This window comes from Pelodiscus sinensis, chromosome 1 (genome assembly GCF_052426305.1).
Source record: "Pelodiscus sinensis isolate ZL-2025 chromosome 1, ASM5242630v1, whole genome shotgun sequence".
NCBI classification, from domain to species: domain Eukaryota; kingdom Metazoa; phylum Chordata; order Testudines; family Trionychidae; genus Pelodiscus; species Pelodiscus sinensis.
The window spans coordinates 202331120-202355531 of record NC_143052.1 but is presented as its reverse complement, the minus strand read 5'-3'; the positions used below and the strand labels follow the sequence as shown (position 1 = coordinate 202355531).

At 42.0% G+C, this 24412-nt stretch overlaps 1 protein-coding gene across 1 annotated transcript in view; it reads right to left on the bottom strand.

Annotated features, from left to right (window-relative positions):
• Positions 1-24412, bottom strand: part of CFAP47 (cilia and flagella associated protein 47) — a 651639-nt gene that overhangs the window by 489491 nt on the left and 137736 nt on the right. Inside the window, exons 25-28 of the mRNA XM_075913261.2 lie at positions 23263-23458; positions 20234-20443; positions 9039-9139; positions 4103-4237 (exon numbers count right to left, since the gene is read on the bottom strand). Coding sequence (XP_075769376.2) covers positions 4103-4237; positions 9039-9139; positions 20234-20443; positions 23263-23458 — 642 coding nt within the window. The remainder of the gene's footprint in view (positions 1-4102; positions 4238-9038; positions 9140-20233; positions 20444-23262; positions 23459-24412) is intronic.

Here is a 24412-nt window from a genome sequence, read left to right as displayed (position 1 = left end):
ACTTGATTACCTGCGTCCTGTTTCAAAGGCCTTTTAAGACTTCACTTGAAAGAGAATCCTCTGAACTGTCATTCATGCTTAAATTCGACACTTTACACTCAAGTTTAAATAAACGCGCTAATTATCTTACCCGTTACAAAGATAGCTTCCCCAGTTATCACCTCTAATATCATTAGCTCACAGACATTTACCTCCCCACTCCCTCGTTCCCCTTCTGTTCTGGAATTTGATTTGTCCTTTTCATATGTGTTCATTTTTTTAATTGTATCCTTTGGTATTTATGGTTGTGACAATTTTCTTCCACTATTTGATCTGAGGAAGTGGATCTGGCCCACGAAAGCTCATCACCTATTAAACCATCTTGTTAGTCTTTAAAGTGCTACATAGTCCTGTTTTTTATTCTTAGATGTGGTTCCAATAAGGATTGATTACCAAGTTTGTCCAGTTAAGTTCCATACCTCAGTAATGTAGAAATGCACAACTTGGCTAAGTCACCTTTGCCTAAATTACTGGATACTGTATAAGCCTCTGACAGTACAAACAAGCCTTTTCCAACATCAATTTAATGTGTATTATCATTGCCCCCACCTCCCAAAAAACTTGATATGGTTGAATCCTAATCTTCATATTATTACTATCATGCCTAAACGATAGAAAATTATGAAATACGATGTTAATGATTAGAATTTTGTCAAATCAAGCAGTCTGATGTTAGAAAAATATATTGCTCATGCAGTCTTACTTTGGCCCCCTTGTGCATATATACTGTGACAGAGCCTTCAACTATATGCAGGAATGTGTAGAGCAAGTGACTTGCTCAGCACCATATAAGGATGCTGTGGTACAAGCAGGGATAGAATGCAAGTCTCCAATACCTTAGCCATGAAACCATTCTCTCTCTTCCTGCAAACCCTCTCCTCTTTCACACATAGCTTCCAACTTCTGCAACAATGAGGCAGAGTTTCTATTAATAGCAGATTCCTTCGCTACTGTGACTGAGGAACCTCTTTGTTCTCACTAGCAAAGGGCACAGGGGGCACAGAGTTTTACAGCAATCTGCTGGGTCTGTTATATGCACAATAATTCACCAAGGGGTGACATATATGATCTCTACCAAGAGTAAATAGCTCACTGGTCACCATAATTACTGTTAAGGTATGCACAGATAATATTTAAGAGGTTATATATCTATAATGACATTAAGTTATTGACATTAAAGCAGATCATCAGAAGATTCTATTTAGACAAAGGGTGTCAAACACTAATCTGTGTCTGCTCATTGTGTATCATATGTCTCATGATGCATTTCTGATACCCCAGGGGTGGCAAAGAAACATACAGTATGCTTTAAGTAAGGGACAAGCTAGTAGCAAGTTTTGTCTCATGAAAAAAAAATGGATTTCAGCCAGGCATGGCTGAAAATGCTGGTAGGTCTTTGGCAAGAGCATATGATTTTATTGAATATGTAAACATTTGTTTCCAACATTTCTACCTATTTTCTATTATTTTAATCTTATATCTTGGTTAAATTCACTTTTGCTTATTTTCACTATAAACAAATCTAATAGTTGTGTGTTAAATAGAGCAGTGGCCTGAAATGAAGCCAGTAAGCTGGAGTGCTCTGGTTCTTTGGGAGTAGCAAACTGTAACTACTGTGAGTATCCAGTGAAACAGGGGCAGGACACTCCAGGAAAATGCTCAGAGGGCTCGAGGATTGGAACATGGCTATCACTAATCTGCACACAGACAGCAGAACCTGCACAGTGTTCATGATGCTTGTAGCATCAGAGAGCTGTCCTCCAGCAGGCAACCAATAAGGCTTCCCCACAGTAAGGGCAGGTGGCAGCAAAGTGCCTCGCAACTCTGGGTACCCCCAGAAAGCACCACAACTACAGAGCCCTAATTCATCTCCTATCCTGTGCTTGTGTAAAAACTAGTATAGGATCACATAATTAAACACCATATCCTAATGTATACATATGAAGAGACCAAATTAAAATTACATGGACAAAGTTCATTCTGACATTTTGTAACATGAGAGTGCTTGATTTGGCTACATTTTAATCCTCAACTTTAGATTTCCTGCTCTTTTATGATTTAGTTTACAGAGGAAAGCAATCTTACTTACATTAAATACATTCATTTATGTATTTACCTAGCATTTTAATACAAAAAATAGTTTACATATGTGCTTTGTAAATAAGAAAGCCTTAACATATTTGTTGCCTTCAATATATATTCTGTTGTAACAGTAGTCTCTGTGGCGCTCCATATTACATCACTCACTATTAACTGAAAAATAATTAAACTATTCAAACACAACTTTTTGCTTGAAATTCAGTGTCCTTTAAAAAAAATACATAACATAAGATTATGACTCAGATGTCTATAATTTCTTACTTCTTTTCAAATGTGAATATTCAGAAAATCATAGACCCCAATTTGGAAGGATCAGACAGATAATCTTAAGAAAAAGAGCTAGAATTTTATAGCTAATTTTCTTGTAATCCTTTCTGAGGAAAGCAAGAAACAACCCGCTGAAAAGAATCAATGTGTCTTACCCCCATTACAAGCCCAAAGGAGCACAGGAAAAGCTTAACTAAACTCTGTGGCTATGTCTACATTGGCACCCCTTTCGGAAAAGGGATACTAATGTAGCACATTGGAATAGGCAAATCCACAGGGGATTTAAATATTCCCCGCGGCATTTGCATTAACATGGCTGCCGTTTTTTTCCGGCTTGGAGAAAAGCCGGAGAAAAGCGCCAGTCTAGACGTTATTCTCCGGAAAATAAAGCCTTTTCCGGAGGATTTCTTATTCCTCCATGTTGCACTGCCAGGTTCAGCAGAAATGCCGCATGGAGCCCAGGATCAGCTGGGGACTCCCCAGCAGACCACAGGTTCTGCTCCACATTTCTCCAGAGCCCAGGGATAGCTGGGAACTCCCCAGCTGATCCTGGATTCCGTGGAAATGCCACACACAGATCAGGATCAGCTGGAGAGTCCCCAGCTGACCCCAGACTCCAGGTGGCACTGCTGCTTTGAAACGCCGAGGTGGTGTTCAAAGGGGCGATGTGTGGCGCTGCCCTTTGAAGTATCCTCTCCCTCTTTGCTGCCTCTATGTGATAGTCGACTAGTCTAACATCCTTAGTTCAAGCTCCCCATGGTATGGGGGCAAAAAAAAAAGGCATGGGACTTGTAAAAATACAATGTTAATGCAACTTTAACTACTGTGAGACTATAATAGATTTTTTTTGTTTCACTAATGATCTCAGTGTTTCAGTTTCTTAAAACGCATCTTATTATCAGTATTTTTGTCTGATTAGTTTAAATAATTCATTCTGATTTTCACTGTCAGATATTAACATTCATTGTTTTGTTTTTTAATCTAAACCAGTTTTTATCATTGCTTAGTGTATGAAAAGGGAAGCATTCATGTCAACTATTTGCCCTTTTTAAAACCTTGGGTTAGTTATGTGATGAAGATCTACTTTATTGCAAATTCACTTTTCACTGGAGAGCTCTGTCTGAATTTCTCCTAGACAATGGCAGCATGGCCATTGTCAGACAGGACAAGACTGTGCCACTGTTCCTAGAACAGTCTCACATATTTTAGCGGGATGGCTCCAGTCATATATCACATCTCCCTGTGTGAGTAAGAATGCATAAACTTGCCCAGACTTTGTAACCATTTATTGGCACAGTAGAATCCAACCACAGGTTGTGTGCACCTAGCACAAGGTTAAAACTCAGTGACTGTGGCAGCTAACTTTTGCCCCTTCGGCAACGTAGTCTGGCACAAGGCTGTTATCCTGTAACCAATTAAATATGGGGAGAGGGGCTACCTGTATGAACAAAACTCCTAGACATAATGTGTACTCAGTTTAATCCCAATTCCAATACGTCTTCCCCCTCTGTGTTTATGTCTTCCAGACATTCCAATCTCTGCTTAGATGGGATGAGATAGTTTTGCAGATGTTAGCAGACATAAGTGTAGCCTGCAATGTTGCATGACAATAAGATATTTTTCTTTAAAAAAATTAAACACTGCAGTAGTAAGCAAAAAAACTGTTATAGAAATCTATGTATTTAAACTATTGTACCTGAAGAAGAACTTTCATAGGCTGAATTAGTGTCTTCACACAGGGAACTGAAGGAAGTACTAAGGGACAATGATCCTTGAGAATAATGGGAATCCAAAACAACATTTCCATTGCAGTAGATTATCTCATTGTCATCTATAAAATACAAATGTTGAGCTGACGTTTCATTAAAATGAACAATAAATGACATCTATTTTATGTGCTGTGTGTTAATGGTTCATATACATAGTATCTGCTATTAAATCTTTCTTTTGCACTTCAGTTTATCAGACAACACTTACAGTTTGGCTGATAACTTGGCACTTCTCTAAACAATAACTGAAGACTAATTATGCATACTTTCTCCCCACCCCCAATTTTAATCTGTACATCTCAGGTCTAGGCACCTGCTGAAGAAACCCCGTACGAGCTTTCACAACTCTACATTCTAAGGCTACGTCTACACTACAAGGTTTTTGCACAAAAACCCGCAGAGCGTCCACACCTCAAGTGTGTTTTTGCACAAGAAAATCCACAGTCAATTGGCAGAACAGAGGGCTTTTTGCAGTGTAGGTATACCTCCTTCTATGAGGCATAACTCCTTTTTGCACTACCGCTCTTGCGCAAAAAGGCAAGTGTGGATGCTCAACAGGCAGTTTTGTGCAAAAACTGGCCTCCAGGGAAAAAAATGGTGGCCTCTTGGCCGCTTCAGCCAAGTCAATCGCAACTCTATAGTTCCTGTTTGCTGGCTGCCCTTAAAACCCCAGGCACCCTGCACAAGCCTTGTGGCAGGAAGTTTGCAGGGACCAGCTGCCTTCACTGTACAGCTCTGTTTCTGCCACAAATGGCCTCCCAGCAAGCTCCCCAAGACCCTTCTGGCCCTTCCAGGGAGCAGCCCCAGGGGTCACAGGACCCCCCCCCCCCCCCCAGGGGGACAAAAAGGCATGCCCCCACCTGAAGTGGCTCTGAAGAAGATCTGAAAGATCTTCTACCACATGGTCGTATCCCTGGCGGAGCAAGGTCACCCTACCCGGAACATGAAGCAATCCAGGCAAAGGTGAAAGAGCTCCATCAGGGGTATGTAAAGGCCAGGGAGTGCAGGGCACGCTCAGGGGCAGGACCCCACACCTGCCCCTACTATAGGGAGCTCCACCACATCCTTGGGGTGGGGAACCCTCTTCTCCCCCCCCCCATCATAGCGGACTCTGGGCTGCAGTAGCCCATATTCCAGCACCCAGAACCTGTCCCGAGCCAGAGAAGATGGAGGGGCAAGTCCAGCCCCCAACAGAGGAGGAGGAGGACCAGGACACTGGGACTGTCACCCTGTCCCTGGACTAAGTCCCTGCCATCCTGGACATCTCCCAGGCCTCCTCGGAGGCCTGGGAGCAATCTTCTGGTACGTTGACACGTGCACACACACATACACATACACGCACACAGGGCGGGGGAGGTGGATGCACAGGGGGCGTGGGGCACAGTATCGCGTGGGCCGCTTGGCCAGCACATGCTGCTGCAGTCTGGGTACATGCTACTACATGCAGTGGGAGGGTGTGGCACACAGCCACAGCAGCCAGCCCTTCAACATATCCAGGAGCCTGCTGACAGCCTCATGTGTGGCCACACAAGTCTTGCCCCTAAGGGAGAGGGGGGCACACCCAGCTGCTAGCAGCCTAGCCACAGGGGCACAGTCACAACCCCACACACACACCCCAGAGTGCTGCACACAGCACACAGTCATGCCTATATGTGTGAGGCAGCAGCCGCTCCCAATGATAGCCCAGCGAGCCACAGCTGTGTGAGCAGACCCAGGGAGGACCAGGCTGCTCACGGCTCCTCTGCCGCCCATTAGGGATCCCCCTGTGGCCACACACTTCCCTTGCCTGCCTAGCCATGGTGTGTGTGTTGGGGGTTGGGGGGACCAGGAAGAGGACAGCATAGTCCTCTGGCCCCTTCGGGGCCTGTGTGATACAGGGCATGCTGTACAGGCCACACATGGCCTTGCACCCGGGACATCCCCTTCCTGCAGGCCATGGACTGGTGTGGTTGCTGCTCACACAGGAGAGCACAGCCTCAAGGAATGTGTGCGCAAGGTGGACTGACGACCGCTCCCTTTTCTGTGTTCTCCACAGCTGGACCAGCTGGGACAGAGGGCCCAGCCACACCACCGCTGCAGCAACTTCCCAGAGTCCGGGGGAGCCGCAGACAGGCCAAAGTGGCAGAAGACCTCATGCAGCAACATGTAAGCGTCATGTGCAAGATTCATGACACCCTGTCATGCAGGCTCATAGTGGACCTAGAATGGCGGGAGCGTGTGTGGACTGAGATGATGTCGTGTTGCGACAACATCTGTAACATCCTGTCCCACACAGGGGAACACGCGCCCGATGCTGCTGCTCCTGCCTTCCACCCTCTGCTTCCCCATGGCCCTTGCCCATCCATCCGCCCATCCTGCTATGCCTCTCATCCCTCCCCATGCCATGCCTCTGCTCACTCCCTTCCCAATCGCCATGCCCCCTCCCCAAGTGATGCCTATGGTCCCTCCTCGTGTCCCCCCACCAACGCTGACCCAGCTCTACATGCCCCTCCTGCCCAACCCTCTCTGGTCCCCAGACTCATCCAACCCCGAAGATATGCCTGCACCCGAGTTGGCAGCACAGGCCACCCCACTACTCCGCCCAGTCCTGATCCCCCCTCCCAGTTCAGACATCCCCCTGCCTCCTGCCCCCCTTCTCATGTGGAAGACTTGTGGAAGACTTGCACTGTAGACGTAGCCTAAGCGAAGAACCAAATATCCTTTTAAGATCCATCTTACCTCAGCTCCTCATTCACTGAGTCTTACAATTTCATAGTCAGCCTTTTCAAAGTATTACCAATCTCACACATTTCACAAAACAAATACTAAAGCAGCCTTTCCAAAACCCTCAGCTGTACTGAGATGAATTCAGCAACACCAGGGGCTCATCTAGACTATGTGGAATGGTCGAAAGAGGAATTTGCATATCTTCTTCCAATTGTTCTGCTCTCGAAAGTGAAAGTAGATTAGAAGTGGCTTTTTCAGCAAACCCCACCCCTTTGTCTAAAAGCCATGTAAACCTCATTTTTTGAAGAAAAGCTGCTTTTTGATAAAGGAGGGGGTTCGCCAAAAAAGCCGCGTCGAAACTACTTTTACTTTCAAAATATCCGCTTTCGAAAGTATAATCGGAAGAAGATATACAAATTCCCACGGAATGTGCATATCCTCTTTCGACCGTTCCGTGTAGTCTAGATTGGCCATGGACGATTTTCCGCAAAAAGTGCTTTTGTGGAAAAGTGTCCTGCCAGTCTAGACGCGCTTTACCGAAAATGCTTTTAACGGAAAACTTTTCTGTTAAAAGCATTTCCGGAAAATCATGCTAGTGTAGACGTAGCCGAGGATTACCCCAATGGAATCCTCTCAGAGATAGCACATATGCAAGGGAGACTTGTTTCACAGCAAAAGACATTGAGGGAGGAACAGACCAGGAAATACACTTACTGATCAGGCTTTGATCAGGGGAAGATTGTACAGGTCTGGAGTTCTACGCTGGATGTGTCCCTTCCTGAGTAAAGGTTTGGGTGAGTGCAGGACCAAGAGCACGTCTGCAGCTTGTTACAAGCAGCACAATGAGACATAGAGCCCAGGCTAATGAAACAGAGAGCTCTGTGGTACCCCAGTTCCAGGTTGCACCCCACAAGTGGGGGCATCACATCAGGCAGCTACTCATTCCGGGATCTTAAAGGATTCAGAAGCACCTAAATAAATTCTAAACATTATTTGAGTCTCGCGGCAATTGTGGATCCTCCTTCTTGGGGTCATTTTCTGAGGTTTTATTCAGTTCTATTTGTTTCAGCTTCAAACTTCCACAGAGATATGATAAACTTGAGATGCTAATGAATAGTGTTATTGTCCCAATTCATAGATACCTGTCATGTTATGCTTTCTTTTTCCTAGAATTAGCAACCTGCTCTTGTCATTCTGAGAAATGTAAGGTCCCAGTCCTACAAATTACAATATGTGGCCACATCTGTGTATATGCACAGACAGTCCCACTGCTATCAAATTGGGTTCTTACAGATAGAGTACTCTGCCTGCCCATTATTACTCACAGGATTGGACCTACATAATAGACTGAAAAACAGAGCCACACTGTCAACGTAGAATTTAATTTAGCTTCATTTATACTACATTGCAAACATAAACCTGTTGCTGAATTGTTTGCAGGAGGTTCTGAATATAATTTCACCATTGTACACATTCCAGTTATCTGCCTTACCTTGATCTTTCTACAAAGACAATTTCAGTTCTTCTATCCAGATTCTAAAGCATGGACATCCCCTTTCAGTCAGAAGGGTTCATCCATGTAAAGTTTTACTCACTATAGTTAATCCCACATTAATCAAATCTGATGTGTTCAGGTTTTTTAATATTTCAAATACAATTGAACAAAACATTTTAAAAAATCCAATCCTGATATCTTTTCTAGGATCATCAAAAATGCTGAACATGATTTCCAACCATTATATAATTATTCTGGAATACCATTCAATTATGTTGCTCTCTTCTCTGCTGTTTTTACATAAATTGTCCAATTACAGGTGGCACAGAAATTGCCTATAGTGAAATTATTTTATTTTCCTCTATATAGTTATGTTATCTTTTCTACTCTTACTCCAATATTAGCAAAATTATTCTATACATTTTAGACTTGTGATATTTTTTATAAATATCCAACTTATTTTGCCTACCTACTTTCAATAAGAACAAGCCTAAATCTGTATGAGTCCAAACATACTATTAAAAATGCTTACCAAGCAAAAATGCTTTCTTAATTAAATAAGTAGCTATCAGGATAAAAATGATAGATTTCTGTAGTTAACATAACTACAATGAAATAACATTATTAAAAAGATTAAGTGAGGAAACATTCACTACCCTTACCACTTGTCAAGATAATTTGCTGGTCTGTGCGGTGAAGCATCAAGTATGGATATATGGTAAGAAGGCAATTCTCTGCTGTTGCAGCAACCTGAAGTGAGAACCTTTGGCGGTGGGGAGGGGAGAGAAGAAGGGGAGGAGAGAAGCATAGATTTCAATATATGAAAAATTCTCTTTCAGTATTTTCTATTAATATGGTTAATCTTCTGTTAACTTTCCCAAATATTTCACAGTCCAGATTTCTTTATGGACATCTAATTTTTAAGGGTGCCTTATATTTAGCTATTTTATGGTGAACAATAAAGTAAACACAGCTATTATGATAGCAATAATGAACATTAAAAATAAGATATGCAGCCAATTTATGCTCTCATATACAGTGGTGTGGTCAGTAGCATCGCACTGGTGTGAGACCACAATTTAGAAAGTTGGTGTATATCAATAGCCATTGTGAAGACATAAAATATTGTTTCTTTTAAATTAACAGAGATTGCCTATTTCCTAAAGCTGGAAGGTCATCAAGTCCAGTGCTCTGCCTTCACAGCAGAATCAAGTACCATCCCTGACAAGTTTTTGCCCCAAATGGCCTCCAGAAGGATTAAACTCACAACCCTGGGTTTAGCAGGCCAATGCTCAAACCAATGAGCTATCATAGCATCAGCTTTATAATGCTTAATAAAGCAACATCAAAATGTATTTGTTTTCTCCGTGAAGCATTAGTGGCTCTGTTGTTTGCACACTTATTCCTTAAATTTATATGTCCAAAGAATGCAAAGAGGAGGCAATAGCCATCAAGTATATTATCTAAATCAATATTTGCAACCTGCTAGTAACCAAAAATTAAAACTTTAACAGCAATGGTGCACACACACATATAAATGTAGTTTGTTCATTTTCATTAAACTAACCCTAAGATTTTGTAATACTTTATTTAGGGAAGCAGAACTCACTAACCGAAAAAAAAATCTATGCTTTTTTAAATTTTGTCCTGAAGACTTTCAGGCACTTTGTTTCAGTGAATACAAATACATGAGTGACATACTTTGAATTAAAGTAGCTAAAATGTGACTGACACAGACATTTGAGATGTCATAGTAGATCATCAATCAACTGTCCCGTCTCCAAGATAATTCAGTGCCAGATGCACACTGTCAGCCATGAAAAGCTTTCTAAAAGGACAGATAGCCCAAAGACATCAGGATTTTCTTGATGGGAAACTTTTTATCACCATGGTCTGGGATGGATTCCACAGAATACAGGAAGAAATGGCAATGTCTGTTTAGAGCAATGAGAACGAGAGTGCTTCCAAAATACAAAAGGGCAAAGAACATAAGGTTCAGATGATTATAAACTCCTGAAGAGCCAAAGGCACCATAGCGTGTAGCAGACAAAACAACTCCAAACAACTATTTAAAGGTGGCTATTCTCTTACAAAATAGTTGCAGGAATCAACTAGAGAGAGTCTGAGGAACTGGCCTTCATATGCAAATCTGTCACTATCTCTCATGGCTTGAGCAAAGACATGAACTGGATGGGCTGTTATATTCAGCACCCAAATTACATCAAAAGCTAAGTATCAGGCACTTACAGCCCACTCTATTAGCCTTATTTAGCATAGGCACTTTAATTGACAGGATCTTTTCTCCCTCTTTTTCTGCTTTATATTTGAACCTCTATGCCTCTTGCTTCATATTTGTCTTCTGAAGAAGTGGATTGGGCCCATGAAAGCTCATGATACTATCTATATATTTTTGGTTAGCCTCTAAGGTGCTACAGGGCCATTGTTTTATGAGTTTTTTTAGTTACAGGCTAACAAGGCTACCCCTCTGAGAACAACTCTGATTAGACCAAGAACTCATAACTGGCATGAAGGTATGGGAGAAGATATTCCACCTAAGATCAGCAAGAGAACAATTGTCCTTTTAATTCATATGCACACAATACCAAATACAGTGGGGCCCTTACTGGACTGGGCATTTCACTACTATTGCACCACAATAATGACCAGTGATGGACATCATGATTTTACATGATGTGAAACATTAAAAGCTTGTACAGTTTCTATGGTGCCAATCAAGACCAAGTATAACTCCTTCAGAACCAAGATACTTTAACAGGAAGTGACGGGGGAAAAGGGAGGGAATAACCCAATGGGACTAAAATTCCTTCACAGTATAGGATGTAGAATTTGAAGAGAGATTGTTTTTAAACCTGCCCACCCCACAATCTCAACTAATAAGTAAATACAGTAATAAAATATGTGTTATGGAAGACACAATGGATGATGCAAACATCAAAATAAAAAAATGAGTACTGACTCTCCCCACATCTAACAAATCAAAAAGAATTGAGCCACAGTCCTTTCCATTCACTCAGGCATAGCACTTCAACACAATGGGTATGTCTAGACTACGTGGCTCCGTCAACAGAGCCATGTAAACTAGTTTACCCGACAGTCAATGAAGCGGGGATTTAAATAATCCCCCCTTCATTAAAATAAAAATGGCTGCTGCGCTGTGCCGACGATCAGCTGATCCGGCACAGTGTGGCAGTCTAGACATGGATCGGTCGACAAGGGAAGCCTTTGTCGACTGCTCCCTTATGCCTCGTGAAACGAGGTTTACAGGAGCAGTCAACAAAGGCTTCCCTTGTCAATCGAGCCACGTCTAGACTGCCGCGCTGTGCTGGATCAGCTGACTGTCGGCACAGCGTGGCAGCCATTTTTATTTTAATGAAGCGGGGATTATTTAAATCCCTGCTTCATTGACTATGTCGGGTAAACTAGTTTACATGGCTCCATTGACAGAGCCATGTAGTCTAGACATATCCAGTGTGAGCTCTTAAAATCAATAGACATTGCTGACAAGATGTAAATCTGCCCAGCGCACACTATCAAGTCTCAGAGTCCTGGTCAAAACATCTCAGGATCCCACTATGGTCTACTCTTCACAACTAGTCTTAGCACATTGTGGCTCTGGCTGGAGCTTGGGCTTTGATGCAACCTTCCTCTCTATGTTGTAAAGCAAGCGCTCCAGACTAAGCCCAAACATCTACACAGCTATTTTTAGCACTGTGGCGTGAGCACTAGTCTGTTAACTCCAGCTCTAAGACTCACTGCTGCTGTCTGTGGAGATGTAGCTTAGAAGATTCCACAGCTCATGCAAACTTCCCAAAAGAAAAGATCCATTGAGGCACAATGCCAAAGTGGACTGTGCCATTATCCCCATGGACTGCACAAGCCCATTGTGGAAACAGGTAGGCCATGACAAATGCAAGGTATTATTAAAATCCAAGTTTTAAAACTAGACAACATAAGTCAAATCCTATTAACTACATCAAGCCTAACACAATGGGTTTGGTACAGGAAATCACTGCCAGAGTTAACATAAGTAATCTGCTCCCCAGAAACCAGCAGTGGAGTTAATCTGTAGCTACTACTGCAATAAAAGGTCTACAGTAAACTCTGGAAGTTCCTATATTTCACCTCTCTAAGAGTAAGGCTGATGGATCTGTCAGGTGCTTCAACCTAGTACAGCGAATGAATACCAGCAGAGCATAGCAGTATTGCAACTGCAGATGTCAGCCTATAAGTGGGCAAATAACTAATGTTTTCTATTCGATGGCTAAACTGAAAAACAGAATTATTTTGGTTTGACCCCAAATGATTTTTTTTTTCCATATAATGGAATAACTTGTGAAAAAAGCTATTTAGGCTGAAATTAAATATTTTCTTTGACCCCAAATAAAATCATGCATTTTACTTTAAGGTCTTTTGGGGTCTCCTTCTCTTTTGGAAGGGAGGGAGCAGTTAAATCTAGCTAAATTTCAAAATAGCTTTTAAAACAAAAAGTCAAAATGCTTCATCTAAAAAATGTTAAAACAAACTTTTTCTGAATTACACTCACCCAACTCACCAATTTTTATTTAGTCAAAATTATTTGACAAATTAGACTGAATTCAGCTAACCTAAAACATATTCTTGATTAATAAACTACTAGCTGAAGAAATTTTGCCCAACACTGCTTCAGAGGTGAGATCCTGGCATTTTATTTCTCCTCTCCTAGTACATATACCAGAACTGAATTGGGTTCTATCTTCTGGCTCTTCCATGGTGACGGAAAGGAAACATTTACTCTTACCTAGGTCCCACTAAAGCATTTTGTGTAGTCAAATAAATAAAATTAATAACAAAGAGTAATGTGTATTAAAACTGGAAATCCAGACCAACAACATGTTGTAAAGCAGGCTTTTTCTGTCCACGGCCTTTGCGTATATCCCATCCTGCCACACAAGGCCCCTCACACAAAACCCAGATACTCAGAGGAGCATGGGAAGCACAATGCAGTTTTTGTGAATGGAATTTGACTTTACAGGCATCCTGGGACTCAGAGGCACCAGAAAACAGGGAGGTGAGCATAACTAGATAACGCCTAGCTACACTTACAGATAAGCTTCATTTGACCGTAGCTTGACCGGTCTTAGGGGCAAGAGAAAAAGAAAACATGGGGTAATAAAACACAACTGTCTCACACTAACTATGCCCCATCTGGTCCTGTCCATGAGGGGATCACGCATATATCACGAAAATTCCTATAGCACAGTATTGTCATACTACCTCATCACTAGCCTATTAGGCCCTGCCAAATGCAGACCCTAGCATGGCATTAGACACCAAATTTTTGTATAAAAGACCCTCTACCCCTTTGTTCAACGGAGGTTCCGTATATTGAGGGCACATATCTTTTTTTTGCCCGACTAAAGGATTGATCACCCTGAGACTGCCTCCCCACCCTTCGAATCAAATATAGGGGTGCACGAGTCCTGAGCATGCTCCGAGTTCTAGTGTGTCTTTGTGTTGTTATCGTTGCTGGATTTGTAAGTATTGCTTAAATGTATGGTTATTGGTTTAATTAAGTTAAATTGTGTTAATTTCACTGTGTAATTCTATAAAGTGTATCTAAGTTCTGTTAACCACACTGTATAAATTGTATTAACTTGTGTTGTGTAGTAGTGTTGTATTTAGGTTAAATATAAGTGTTAGAAATAGAAGCCCCGGAGTTGTTAAGTTGTAAAAGTAGATTTATGACTAACTCCACCAGCTGCCCTAAAATAACCATAGAGGGGGTAGCTTTGGACGAACTTTTTATTATCATTATAATAGCTTTGTTTTTGTATTTTTCGTTAAGCAAATTAAAGACAGTGATTTGGTATAGTTGAATTGTAATCAAAGAAGTTTGTAATTACTTAAGTACAGCTAAGTTTAGGGTTTTCTACCCTGTAAAAGCATTAGGCAATTGCTAGTTTAAAAAAAACATTTGCTAATTGTTAGCTTTGATTAAAAATAATCATTCCACTTAATAAAAATAATTTGTTTCACCATCATCCAGTAGTTTTCACTAGGTAGTCGGCTTTAACCCTTGAGGCTCCCATCACATCACAGAACCAAAGTGCAACACAACACACAACATTGTCACTGATTTTTTTTCAAGTATTGTAGTGAGTTTTCCACAGTGAAGGAGCTTTTGCAGATAAATGAAACATTCAGTTAAGTAGTCATTTTATTGCTGCCCTCATCTAACTTCTTTTTTGCCTATCTATCTGATAGAACTGCTAAGGATAGGGGAACAAGGGCAATTCTTTATAGGGAGCAGCTCCCCACATGGTTACCAGTAGTATTAGCAACATGCAGGGGGAAAGTGAGCCAAGCAAGACATGCACTATTTCAAGAGCCAGGAACTGAGAATATAAGCAGGAGGTCTCCTCCTTGCTTCACTGAGCCCAGGCTACAATACAAGACGTTCCCAATACAGGAAGTCCCCCACTGTCCCTGGGCTCCATGCTGCGCTGACACTTTGAAATGCCATGCGACATTTTCCCAGAACCCGGGGTCAGCTGGGGACTTTCCAGCTGACCCTGGCCTCTGCGCAGTTTGAAATGCTGTGCTGGAACCCAGGATCAGCTGGGGAGTCCCCAGCTGACCCTGAGCTGCACACGACACTGCTACTTTGAAACTCCATGGCAGCGTTTCAAAGGGGCAGTGCCACACAGCTGATCCTGGGCTCAGCTGTGCGGTGCTGCCCTTTGAAACACCACCTTAGCATTTCAAAGCAGTAGCACCGCACAGAGCTCTAATAAGAGGCAGCAAGGGAAGGGGGAAAGGAGGACGAAATCGACTAGTCAACTCAAATACCCAATAAGCATTTGCTTATCGGATAGTAGACTAGTCTTTAACATTCTCACTACCAACTCCATGTCAGTCCAGAGAGAAGCAAAAGAGTCTGCTCAAAACCAAGACATATGCAATCTTTTCCTCAGCACAGTTGACAAGGAAATGCTCCTACTTGTAGTTGGAGAGGAACTTGGTCTGGTATGTGCAGCGATAGCACTTCTGGAACCCAAACCATCATGTGTGGAGATCATTGTAGGAGACTGCTCCCCTACACAAAGGACATTTAAACCCCATTGAGGGCATCACTGAGAAAACAAACTACTACAACTAATACTAATAGTACTACTAAATATATACATCGAGAAAAAACTAAATTCATTGAGCAATTACGAGGTGAAGTCCACACATTGCTCCGACTCAGCTATAGGCAAGAAGAAGGAAGTAAAGGAGGGTCAGGGTTGCCCTTCCACTATCAGCTAGGAGAGGAGTTATTGCCAGGAGGTGTGTGCGCCACAGCTCTACAAGTACTGCTAAGCAAATTTCTCCAGCTCTGGGACACTAGTTGTTTGCACACCAGTATTGAATATACATCTATACCATCACAAATAACATTACTTTAATGCCAGCTTTATATTTAAATTTGGTTTTTAATTAAATTACTCTTTCAGTGAATGGTGGTATTCCTTCTTTCATTTTAATGGCAGCCCAGATAACAAAAGTTTATTATGCAGTAAAACGGTTCATCCCTTCAATACAAGATTTTATAAGCTGCTACTGAACCATATAAAAGAGTTAATGAAACTAATGTTTGCACCTGCTGAGCAGCTATTTTTCAAGCCTCAAAATTATATTTTTGTATTATCCTTTCCTATCAAATACTGAAAGGTTTACAAAGAAACCACATCCCACATAACAGTTTAACCTAGAAGTAAATAAAATGGGTCTACAAAAAAGGGAAGAGAATTTGTGCAGATACAATTATTTAAGTATTCATGTAATTCTTGCATCAAAATATAAATATTTATTTTTATATTTAGGGCAAACCTATATTTTGTACTATATGTTGTAACCTCATAAGATCCGAAAGGACAAAATGTTTAACTCTGAAAATTTAGATCATAGTTGAATCATTGACCAGCAAATAACTAGGGTAGTGCTTATTTGTTCTTTGTGCCACTCTGATGATATATTAGATATATTGAGTCTCTTGTGCAACATATTTTACTGCAATATTAAGTACCAGAGACTTCTGGCAGAAGTGATGGCTATTAGAAAAGCAGGTTTGTCAAGAGGTGCTTCCCCTCGCTCGGGACCTCCCTCCCAACCAGAGTTGGTTCCGGCTGCATGGACTCCTCTGGGTCAGGAGCTGGCCTTTTCAGGCCTTGCCCTTCAGCTATCAGCCCCAAGTGAACTGGATCAGAGCCTTTTATAGTACGGCTCACCAGTGAGCATGCCCGACAAGGCCACGGGGGAGGGACACTCTCAGCCAGCTGGACCCTCTCAGCCAGCTGGGCCCTGCCCGCAAGTTCATTTAACCTTAGCTGCCTCGTCACAAGGTTACTAAAGGCTCAAATGGTGGTGTCATAAGTTTAGACAAGACCAGGATAAACCCCCAAGTGGGGACAGGTTCACCTGACAGAGTACATTTCCAGACTTTTAAGGAATCCGATTGTCATATCACTTGAAGAAACAGACTGTTATCCACATGAAGGTGGCAAGCTGATATTGCTGCCAGGTGAACTCTCGATAGAGGAAATTGCTAAGCCTTGCTGTTTCAGGTGCAACAAATAGTATATGTCAGATGGATGAATGCATCAGAGAAACTCCAGTTTGTCAAGCCCAGACCAAAAACACTTCCATTGTCACAGGTAGGCAGCCCTGTTGGAGGAATTTCTACTGTTTAGTAAGACTTGGCAAATTCACTTAAAACAAGCCTCTTTTCTGGCATTTAGCCATTGCATTTCCAGGCTGTTAAATGAAGGGAACACAGGTTTTGGTGGAAAAACTGACTGGTCTTGAGTGGTCAAACTGGGGTGCAATGGAAGCGAGACTAGAATCAACACTAAGAGGTCCAGTAGAGAAGAGGGTCCAACAGAGTAGAGCAGCATTTCCCAAACTATGGACCTCAGCCCGGTACTGGGCCGTGGGAAAAAAATACCGGCCTCAGCGTGGCTGCCGGTAGGGGAGCAGAGCAGGGTGGGCTGGGAGGAGGAGGTGGCAGTGGTGGGAAGGGAGAACCGGCTGCCGGGAAGAAGAGTTGGGGGTAGCGGGGCTGTCACGCGAAGATCAGGGCAGGTGGGTGGGCAGCTGGTGGAAGCAGGGTTAGGGGTAGCAGGGCTGTCGCGTGGAGATCCAGGTGGGCGGGCGGCGGGCGGCAGAAGTATGGTTGGAGGCAGCGGCGCTGTCCCACGGAGATCCAGGCGGGCGGGTGGCAGAAGCAGGGTTGGCGGCAATGGGGCTATCCCGCGGAGATGGGGGATAGGGGACAAGTGGGCGGCGGGAGCAGGGTTGGAGGCAACGGGGCTGTCCTGCGGAGATGGGGGGGCTGGCAGGGGGCAGAAGCAACGTTGGGGGTAGTGAGTCTGTCCTGCGGAGAGGGGGGGGCAGGCAGGCAGGTGGCGGAAGCAGGGTTGGAGGCAGTGGGGCTATCCAGCAGAAATCAGGGAGGGCATGCAGCGGAACCAGGGCTGGACGGGGGAGAACAGGAGGAAGATGACGGGAGAACAAGCTGCAGGAAGCAGGGCTGGACGGGGGCAGCTGGGCTGGTTGGGGGGAGGGTTGTTGGGGGAGCAGGGCTGACCGGGGAAATTGGTGGGGGGAACTGGCTGCCGGAAGCAGGGTTGGACGGGGGCAGCAGGGCTTGACTGGGAGATTGGGAGGAGAAGGGGCAGGGGAGCGGGACTTACCTGGGCACATGCAGGCCCTACAGACCCTGGCAGAGGAGTGAGTCTGCCTGGGGATTCCATTTTGCCCCCCCCCCCCACATACCCTCCTTCGAGTAGTTGCGAACTGCCTGGCAGGTAGACACACTCAGGCAGTGTGAGCTCAACTACCAGCCAGGCAGGTCCCAGCTAAGGACAGATACACCTAATTATAATAAAACTTACCTAATTAGAAAATACCGGACATTTTATATGTATGGTAATTTCTCAATTTGTTTCTCAGACAAAACCCTCAAATACCAGATTGTCCAGTATAAAACCGGACACCTGGCAACCCTACCCTTCCTTGCACCCTCCCTCCTAGACAACTACCCTATCCCCAGTCTGCTCCTGCTCCCACCTCCTGGAGAGCCCATGCAGTTCCGGGTCCCCAGAGCCCTGGCCCAGGCTGGGTGGAGGATGCAGCCAGGTGAAAACTGAAAAATTATTCATTTTTCATTCTTTTTTTTAATATGTGTTTATATTTTTGGGCTGCAAAAAACAGTACTAAAAAAAACGGGTTCCAACAAAAGTGAAAAGTTTGGGAAACCCTGATCTAGCCAGCTCTCTGTCCATCTTACAGTCCATTTATCCAATCCATATTCCCTTAACTTGCTGGCATGAATATTGTGGGTGACTGTATCAAAACCGTTGCTAACGCTGGCACTGGGGGCTTTGGGAGGACCAGAAACAACTTATTTGAATATTCATCATTTGCTTAATGAATATGCAAATGAATGTTACTGGTCCTCAAAGAACTCATGAATGGATTTACTGGTCCCCGTGTCAAAAAGTTTGGGAACCCCTGGAGTAGAGAGACAGGGCCATGGTGTGGTCTTACATGACCTTCAGAAGCACTATGTAGGACTGGGGAAAAAGCATAAATAAAGCTTTCCTGTTCAGGGCAGCAGAAAGGTATCTGTGATGGAACCTAGATATAGTGAGCATCTAACAACAATTAGTAAGTTAAACTACAAAAAAAGCAATGCTAAAGTTGTTTTTGGAGGGGTGGGGAAGGGAAGGAGGATTTAGCATACCTGCATCCTGATCCTGAACATTTACTGTGGTTTTACTGATTTCACATTCTATGCTATAAGTTAGTATAGGACTACTAAGAACCTTACTGAAACAGTGTTATGCAAAACATGTTCATAGAAACTTCAGTCAGATTCTGTCTCCTACATCCTGTGTACATGGAGAAGGGGCAGGAGCTACATCTAGATACACAACAGAATTTATTAATGTGATAGCCATTTCCTGGGAGCTACCTAAAGATCTGCAGGATAGAAAAAAGGATCACCAGCTCTCCCTGATGCCTTAAAGAGCATTGGAATGGGAGGAAGAGACTTCCTAGCACCGGGACAGGAAGACAGCTGATGATTTCAAAGAGGTTTGGGTTCAAGACAAACTCAAGTGACCGTAAAATCCAACCACGGTTGGGTTGCTGCCAACTGCTACAGACAATTTAACTGCACAAAACAAGTCCTACAAGGTTCATGAAGACTTACAGTCAGAAACATTTCATTCTTTAGATGGAATTCTAAAGGTCTTTTTCCATTGTATTGTATGAATTATGCATTAAAATTATGATATATTAGGTTAATAAGAAACTTTCATTTTGGAAGTCTGCAAAGCACTTTACAAACTTAAATTGATAGGAACACCTTGTTTTCATGCTGATACTGCCTCCTATTTGACTGTAGTATAATTTAAAATGAACACAAAATATCCAATGAAGACTTTTTTAAAACAACAAAATTATTTGGACCAAAAATAGTTGGATTTGTTTACTCAACCAAACACTTAGAAAAGCCAAGATGAGGGAACAAAAACAGAGAAACACTGAGTGAAGTATGAGCAAAGTACAGTACAAAATTCTGAAATGATTTAGCGCATAAAGACAAAGATGAACAGTGTTGTTTGGAATTGGAATCCAGCTCAAAACAAAATGTATTTGTTCAATTTACTTTCAAATGTATTAGTTTTATGGTAGGGACTCCTTAGGATTTTTTCCCCCTGATAATGTCATGAGGTTTTGTCTTACACAGTTCTCCCCACATGCAGCCTACCCTTCTATCTACAAAATGAATTTATTTTAAATGCATTACCTGTTTTTTTCATCATCAGTGAAGAATAGGTTTCCTAAAAATGATACTGGCCTAGATGACCTGAAGCTGATATAACAAGTGAGTCCTACATTTATCCCTTCTGGTGAAACTGCAATAATTTGGCCACTTGGAAACTGCACAGAAAGGGGATTAATCCTTTCACCATCTTCAAATTCAAGCACTGGAACTTCAACTTGTAATGCTGATGGCCTGTGTTAAAAATCAATAATAATGATGTTTATTCCCAAAGGGCAACTGTAACAAACCTGATTCATTGATCAATTAAACTGCTTTTTGCAGGTAGATATATGAACAATGATCATAACACAGATTTGCTTTTTAAATTATTAGTCAACAGAAACTAACTGAAAGAATTATAAGTCTTTTAACATTTAACATGGCATTTTGTTTTTTTACAAAAGTACTGCAGTTAGTTTTCTGTAGTGACTCGTTGCAACTCAGCATTCTGACAGAACAAATTTTACAGATCATTGTTACCACAAAGACCTAACCACCTGTATTGCTTTTATTTGTTCCTTAAAATTGATCTATTGCTAAAGCTTGCCTCAATATTGACTAAATTGTATTAACACTTACCAAATTGTTCTACTGTTCAAACCAGCTTTAGTTCCATATCTATTTGCACAAAATGGAATCTATTGGACAAGACATTTTGAAATACTTTTTTGGTCATCCTAATTTAGGCCCCAATCCTTCAATTAAACCTATGTGAGTGGATCCCATGGCCCATATGGAATCTTAATGATTCCAGCTGTATTACTGATAACAGTCATCAATAAGTTCCAGGGGGTAGCCAAGTCACTCTGTAAAGGATAAACTTAAAAAACAAAGACTGGTCTGGTAGCACTTTATAGACTAACAAAACATGTAGATGGCTTTGATATGTTAGCATCTATTCACTGGAAACTATGGTGAGGACATGCCATCTACATGTTTTGTTAGTCTATAAAGTGCTACCAGACCAGTCTTTGTTTTTTAAGTCATCAATAAATTACTATTTCGCAACAAAAATTTTAGGACATTTACTCCATCTACAAATGACTATCATCTGTAGGAAAGTGGATGCAAAATGTTCACTCAGTTCTCTGACAGAGCAATACTTACACACAGAAATCTGCCACTAACTGCACTGGAAAATGAAATTTACTATTTTACCACAGAAAAAGTGCATCACAGATAGAGGAATACAAGCTTCCTAACACTGGTCATCCCAGTGCTCCTCAGCTCTTGCTTGGAGAGACTAGTGCTAGGGAAGGGAGCAATTCAAGTTCTGTCTAATATCCTAACAGTGTCACCAGCTGTGGTAGCGACGAGGAGTCCTGTGGCACCTTATAGACTAACTGAAGTGTAGGAGCATAAGCTTTCGTGGGCAAAGACCCACTTCGTCAGATGCAGGGTCTTTGCCCACGAAAGCTTATGCTCCTACACTTCAGTTAGTCTATAAAGTGCCACAGGACTCCTCGTCGCTTTTGCAGATTCAGACTAACACGGCTACCCCTCTGATACTTGACAGCTGTGGTAGAGGTTGAAACTCTCTTAACCAGGATTCTCTGGTCCGGCAACATCTGTGGTCTGGCAGGCCCAAGGATGTTTCCGGACCAGAGAGTTGAAGTAGAGTGCTAATTCCTGGGAGCCCTGCAGGCTGGCACAGCAGTGTGAACCCAACATGTGCCAGCAGAGCTTCCTGGCAGGGCAGTGGGAGTTCCACATGTGATAGTGGGGCTGCCCAGTAGAGCAGAGGGAGCTGGGCTGCCGAACATGACAACAGGAAATGGAGACTGAAGCAAGAGCCCAGGGCAGCAGCAAGAGCCTAATGCATGTGGAGGCAGCGGGGCTGCTGGGTGCTGCAGCAAGAGTCCAGTGAGTGAAAGTATTGGAGCTGCCCAGCAGGGCAGTGAGGGCTGTCAGGGCAATGGGAGCCAGCTGGGAGGCTGGCGGAGGAGCCAGGGCTGGAGGGAGCTGGTGGCAGGTAGACCAGAAATGACCACCCCAGTTTGGCAAAATCCCTCATCCGGGACTGGTCAGGTCCCGAGGGTGCTGGACCAGGGAGGTCCAATATGTATTAGCTTTGATATGTTAGCACCTATTCACTGGAAACTATGGTGAGGACATATAATCATTTACCTCATGTAACAAAACACTATTAGATGGTAACTTAAATCACTATTGCTTTGACCCCTATTTGAACTGGTGCTCTAAAATTTTAAAAACTCTGGATATCATTACAAGACCTATTATTCAAAAATACTAAGCTGTACAAAGTTATATGGTATGAAACCCATGGTAAACAACTCAGAAAGGTATAAGTTAACACAGTATTGCCCAATTCTGGACTAATACATTTTGTTATACAGAATGAAGATTAAGGGAAAGATTGCTTTTGTTTTCAAAACTTCGATTTAATAGTGGGATATTTGGATATCTAAAAAATTAATTAAAAGAACAAACATTAATAAATCTAATTTATACACATTTTTACATTAATGAATTATCAACAGTTTGTTTTGTTGAGATATAGTACAGCCTTGAATAGATAATGAAATCATAGTATATCCAGTGTAACTGAATGATATGTATATCAAAATCATATTGACCCAAAATAACTGTTTATGAGGATTTCTAATCAATTTGCCAGAGAAAAACAACAGCTACAATGTTTTCTTCTAATCAGGACACAAAGATAACAGGCTTATGACATGAATCTCTGGCTGAAGTAACTGAGAAACTCGCATAGCTGCTACTTTTTTCATAGTTCTGCTGTGCTTTCCAAAGAAGTGAAAAAACATGTGACACATTTTGGGAGAACAGAACTAGTAAAGAAATGATACACTATGGATATAAAATGCTTTTAACTGCCACCATTTCCTACTAAGTATGGTATTTTCCTCCACTGAGCAGTGCTATGAACACCAATCTGTCCAGCAATTATCAAGTGCCTTCTGCAGTGGAAAAGCATGATAATTATAGTGCTCATGGGAAATGAATCTGAAATTTAACTGAAGATTTACCTTGAGTAGTCTTTTGGAATGATATTGACATATGTCTCTGTTTTCATATCCAGAGGAACTGGCACCAATATCAAAAGCGGGGGATCAAAGCTTATCCTGGGTGACTTGAGAGTACCAGACAGAGTTAACCGTTTGTAATGAGATGTATTATCATTCAGAAACATTGGCACTTCAGCTCCATATGTCCCAGGACAAGCTGATGAAAAATTGAACAATCAAACACATATACTAAAATAATAAAAATAAATCATTTCAAGTAACCAATTTTTAATCAAGCATATTGCTCTTGTTTTGAAAATACATAAAAACAAGTCTAACATGAAAAAAAGCTGCTATTCCATGAATATTGTCTACTGAGATAAGTTAGGAAGAAAAAATAGTTACAAGTGACTTGTCCTGGAATCTTAGAACCCAATTGCATATTGTTTATTAGCAGGGAAACTCTGAAATCCATTCTTAAACACCATGAAATGTGACACCATCCCTTTCTATTTATACTCTCAGGCAGCCATACGGGACCTCTAAATCAACAATATAACATTGAGATCCATTATCTTAAAATATAAATTCAACCTACCAGATTACAAAGTACTGTTTTTTAACCTAAAAATGCCTCTCAAGTCTCATCTGCAAATACACAACAAACTTCTACGGTGAAATTCTCATTGCACAGCAATAAGTATCAAAACTTACACCGACTTCAATAGGATCAGGATTTCATCCTATATATTTATTACATCCACAATAATTAAAATAAAAACCCTTCAGGTTTGCAAAAACAAACACTCAAAATTTGGGAAATGCTAGATTAATGGTTAATTTAACTAGGCCTATGTGTGCATATGTTATGATACAGTCTTTAATTACCTGATCTGATCAGATAATTTTCCATATGACCTCTGCCTCATTCATTGCAGTTTGGACTGTTTTCACTGAAAAGGTACTATTCAGTGTTTCTTTTCATCTTAATTACTCAATGTGTGTCTCTGTGTATTATTTATGGCACATCATCTAAACCTCAGTTATTAATTTTGTCATAGCCTTGTCTATGATGGTATGATACTTCTTCAATGAATTCACTTTACAATATCACAAAGAGGTAAGGAAAATGAAGACCAAAACTAGCAAGTCTCCATTAATTTTGAGTGAC